This window comes from Convolutriloba macropyga, unplaced genomic scaffold (genome assembly GCF_964194025.1).
Source record: "Convolutriloba macropyga unplaced genomic scaffold, txConMacr16.3 SCAFFOLD_342, whole genome shotgun sequence".
Lineage (NCBI taxonomy): Eukaryota > Metazoa > Xenacoelomorpha > Acoela > Convolutidae > Convolutriloba > Convolutriloba macropyga.
In genome coordinates this window covers 1-4,852 of record NW_027453660.1, presented here as the reverse complement: position 1 = coordinate 4,852, position 4,852 = coordinate 1, and the positions used below count along the sequence as shown (strand labels likewise).

Here is a 4,852-nt window from a genome sequence, read left to right as displayed (position 1 = left end):
ACGATCTTTATACAGTTTAACAAAAAGTGTTTTTCAATATAGTGAAGGACTTATTCAAATCAATTGAGGGCGTAAGTAGGAGTGGGAAAGTTCAAATAGGTTCTAAAGTCTAAGGGGTTATTGTTAAAGGTTGTCTGAGATAGCAGTACTTAACACGTTGTCTGATTTCGCACTCAAAATACGATCTTTATACAGTTTAACAAAAAGTGTTTTTCAATATAGTGAAGGACTTATTCAAATCAATTGAGGGCGTAAGTAGGAGTGGGAATGTCCAAATAGGTTTTATTGCCGAAGGAATTATCGTTTTAGGTTGTCTGAGATAGAAGTACTTAACACGTTGTCAGATTTCGCACTCAAAATACGATCTTTATACAGTTTAACAAAAAGTGTTTTTCAATATAGTGAAGGACTTATTCAAATCAATTGAGGGCGTAAGTAGGAGTGGGAAAGTTCAAATAGGTTCTAAAGTCTAAGGGATTATGGTTTTGGGTTGTCTGAGATAGAAGTACTTAACAGGTTTTCAGATTTCGCACTCAAAATACGATCCTTATACAGTTTAACAAAAACTGTTTTTCAATATAGTGAAGGACTTATTCAAATATATTGAGGGCCTAAGTAGGAGTGGGAATGTCCAAATAGGTTTTATTGCCGAAGGAATTATCGTTTTAGGTTGTCTGAGATAGAAGTACTTAACACGTTGTCAGATTTCGCACTCAAAATACGATCTTTATACAGTTTAACAAAATGTGTTTTTCAACATAGTGAAGGACTTATTCAAATCAATTGAGCGCCTACGTGGGAGTGGGAAAGTCCCAATAGGTTCTAAAGCCAAAAGAATTATTGTTCTAGATGGTCTGAGATAGAAGAACTTAACACGTTGTCAGATTTCTCACCCAAAATAATCTCTTTATACAGTTTAACAAAGCGTTCTTTTTGGTTTTTCAATATAGTGAAGGACTTATTCAAATCAATTGAGCGCCTACGTGGGAGTGAGAAAGTCCAAATAGGTTCTAAGGCTGAAGAAATTATCGTTCTAGGTGGTCTGAGATAGAAGTGTCGTTAGAAGATAGAAGAAACTGTGGTCCCGGTAACCAAAGAGATTTTTCTGTCATCTCTGTTACTTTAAGTCCTCTCGTTCCTTGATCTGCTGGGTTGTCCTTAGTATTGACGTAGTTCTACTGATTAAGGCTTGTGAGATCCCTTATTTCGGAAATTCGGTTTCCGATGTACATCTTGTGTTTCAACTTGAAGTTCTTTATCCAATTGAGAACGGTCGTGCTGTCACTCCATAAAAAGAATACGTCAAACTTGAAATCCATTTCGTCCTCGATTGTTTTCTTCCATCTTGCTGCATAAAGTGCAGTTTGCAGGTCTAGTCTGGGAATTGTTGTTTGACGTAAGGGTGCCACTCTTGTTTTTCCCATAAGAAAACGAATTTTGGTTCCTTGGTTGCTGTTTGTCTTGATGTATGCTACCGCTGCTGTTGCTTCCGATGATGCTTCGCAGAATACGTGAAGTTCCATTGTGTCCCCAAGTCCTGTACCACTTACCAACCTGTTTACCCTACCGTACCTAACAGTTCCGTTTCCTCTACCCAATCCATGATGGACTTTCCATTGTCTCCTTTGATAGCTTCGTCCCATTCGCGTCCATGTCTCAACCGTTCTGGCAGTAGAATCTTTGCTCGGATGAGGAATGGCGATATGATTCCCAAAGGATCGTAGAAACTTGACACAAAAGACAGAAACTTGCGTTGAGTCCATGTTTTCCTGTCTAGGTTCTTTCTGTCTTTCGCTTTAAACATTATTTTGTCTTCGTCTAAGCTCAAGTATACTCCAAGTACTCTTTGATGAAAGCCTTTACTGAAGAGCTCCTCCACTGGTTTGCATAGATCATCTTGCATCTGCTCACAAGACTCACGGCTGTTGCTGCACCATTTTGTCAGATTGAATTTACCATTCTTCAGAGTATCCTTGACATCCTTGGCTGTGGTGAAAGCTGTGAAGGTGTCGCTAAAAGATGCAACCATGTCATCCATATAGAATTTCCGCTGAAAGATCTCTAGAGAATTTTGGGTGATCTTCGATGTCGTCTTTGGCTGTCTGTTACAAAACAAAATTTGCGCAAGCTGGTGATCCCCTGGCTCCAAAGATGTGTCGCTGGTATTCGTACACCTCTAATTCTGAGCTGTTGGGTTGTCTCCACATGAATCGTAGATAACGTCGGTCCTGTTGTCGTACTCCGATTTGCATAAACATCGCTTCGATGTCTCCCTGGATGGCGATGGCTCCCTGTCGGAATCGTAGCAAAATTCCAAGCATATTCCCGAGGAGGTCAGGTCCAGCTAAGAGTTTGTCATTGAGGCTTGTTCCGCTTTGTGGTGCTTTGGCATTGCAGATTCTTCGAATCTTGTCGGGTTTGTTTGGGCTGACAAGATCATAGTGTGGTATGTACCATCCTGTATCTTTCTGTCTATGGAAAGTTACCTTTGCAATGTAACCTTTTTCCAGGTCTGCTTGAATGCCCTCATTGTATTTCTTGTACTGTTCAGCTTTCTTCTGTAGTCTGTTGACAAGATGATTCAAATGAGTCAAGGCTTGCGGCCGGTTGTCTGGTAAAATGCTGTCGTATTTCCAGTGAAGTCCCGTTTCATAACGTCAATCTCTTTGTCTCACGCATGTTGTGTTAAGTATCATGGTGGCCAACAAAACTTCCGGATCATTTGACTTGGTTTTGGATTCCAATGGAATTGTCTCTGCTTTCCACAAATGAGAAACTTTTGGTTGAGGTCATTGTCTTGTTCGAGGCAATTGCTGCAAAACAAAGCAGTATGATGCATTGAATGTTGTGTTTTTGCTGTCATCCAATACTGTATGAGGTCCAGAAATATTCCAACCAAGTTTGAAAAGACTTGCGCATGATGCTGATGATGGTCCTTGTTCCACTCTGACTGGTGAGATAAGGTTAATGTTGTCCTGTTCAGTCAATACTGTGACTTCGAGATTATCCAGAGTTGGCATATTGACATGTCTAAGGTGGTCATACTTTCTGGTAATGTCTCCCGGGTGCTCCCTCAGCTTTGGCAAATTGATGTTTTCCACAACTTATATCTGTTTGAGGTTGTAGCGTTCGTCGTCTTCCAAATTCAAAATTTCTGTTGACGTTGTGTAACACGATTTTGTGTCTGTTCCGTTGGCTCCCTCCAAGACAAGTTGTTGACGTGTTTCTTTCTGAAGGCGTAGTTCGTTGGCTGTCTTCGAGAGAAGTATTGTCAAGCTGCTTCCTGGGTCGATGAAGGCGTATGTGCGAACTTTATTCTCCTTGTTATGTAAAATAACTGGCATGAAATAGAGAAGATTCGTTGTTTTAGTTGCTGCTGTCGTGTCCTTTGTTGTGGTTGTATCTTTGTTGCTGATGACTGCAAATGAGTTACCACTTCCTCTCGAGTTTTCCGAATGAGAGTTTGGTAGAACAATTGAGGTCAGTGTTCGTCCGTATCTACTGTTGGCACCGTGTAACATAGTGTTGTGTCGTTGTCTGCATCCTTGCTCCCTGCAATTAGAGATTGAAGGACTGTTGTTGGCTCGATGGTTCGCTCCCAAACAATTTCTGCAAAGGTTCAACTGATAAACTGTTTGTAGTCTTTCGTCTGCTGTCTTTGCTTTAAACGTTGGGCAATGGAATAACTGATGATTACCGTCGTTGAAGACACAAGGGAGAGGCTGGTTGTTGCTGTTGTTTCCTCTTGTTGCTTGAAACATTTGTGTTGTGCTCCGCTGGTTATACTGGTTCTTGTTATTGTTGTTGCTAAAGTTGTTTATGTTCTGTGTTGTTTGTTGTTGCTGCTGTTGTTCCCTGTTTGGATGAGTTGGTTGTTGATGAAATTGTCGGTTTCCAATTAAGTTGAAATTTCGTTGATTTGTATCACTGTTTGTGCTGAGACTAGTATTGCTTCGTCCTTGATGCGTTGAGCGTTCATGTGCTTCTGCTATTTCTTTAATCCATTGGTTGAAGTCTGCAAGTGTCGGCTGCTGAATTCTTCGTCGTAAAACAAACTGATTCCATTTGAATTCTTCACTGTAAGGTAGTTTGTCGGTTGCATGCTTCAAGATTGTCGTGCTGTTGAGATCGGCTTCGAAATTGAGTTCTTGTAGTGTCCTTGTCATGGTGTTAATGAATGTGGAAAAATATACAATTGTCCAAGCAGGAGATGTTGTTGGTGGCCTGTAGTTGATGAGTTTCTCCAACAAGTTGCTGATGATGACGTTTGGGTTCCCAAACCGCTGTTTCAACTCGTTTATTTTATCTTTGTACAGGTGTCCGTTGCAGGCAAATCCTTCAATTGATGTTTTGGCTTTTCCAATTACAAGTCCCTGTAGATAGGCGATCCTCTGTCCATCACTGAGCTGAGTGTCTCCAATCATGAAACTGAAACGGCTGTACCAATCTGCCCATTTGCTCGGGTCACCGTTGAACTTCTGAAGATTCATCTTTGGAAGAGCTTCCACATAAGGCGTATAGAATGGAACTCGTTGTGATAACGTTGTTGACAACTGTTGTGGTTGTTCTGTTGGCTGATTGAATGTTTGTGTATCCCCCATTCTAGTAACTCTGTTCCGCTGATTGTTTAGGCTGCTTGAGTAAGCTAGTCTATCATACCAAAAGCTGTTGAGGTTGTCACGTTGAGCGGAATTGCTAGTTTCTTGTTGTTCGTTGTGTAAACTTCTGTTAACGGATGTTTGCTGTTGTCCAATTGCTCTAGTGTTGATGTTGTTGTTGGTTGCTGAGTTATCCGCTGTCGAGTTGGCTGTTACTGTTGTCTCGTTGTTGTCTTGTGTGTTGTAGTTTGTTG

The 4,852-nt window shown here is 41.0% G+C and overlaps 2 protein-coding genes across 2 annotated transcripts; both read right to left on the bottom strand.

The window, feature by feature from the left end:
• Positions 1-2,105: 2,105 nt before the first annotated feature.
• LOC142358457 (uncharacterized) lies at positions 2,106-3,020 on the bottom strand. Its single transcript, XM_075409851.1, has 2 exons — positions 2,897-3,020; positions 2,106-2,611 (listed from the first exon to the last, which is right to left on the bottom strand). The coding sequence occupies exons 1-2, from the start codon at positions 3,018-3,020 to the stop codon at positions 2,106-2,108; spliced, it is 630 nt and encodes a 209-aa protein (XP_075265966.1).
• An 84-nt stretch (positions 3,021-3,104) lies between these two features.
• LOC142358458 (uncharacterized) lies at positions 3,105-4,601 on the bottom strand. Its single transcript, XM_075409853.1, has one exon. It carries the CDS (start codon positions 4,599-4,601, stop codon positions 3,105-3,107), a length of 1,497 nt encoding a protein of 498 aa, XP_075265968.1.
• Positions 4,602-4,852: the final 251 nt, after the last annotated feature.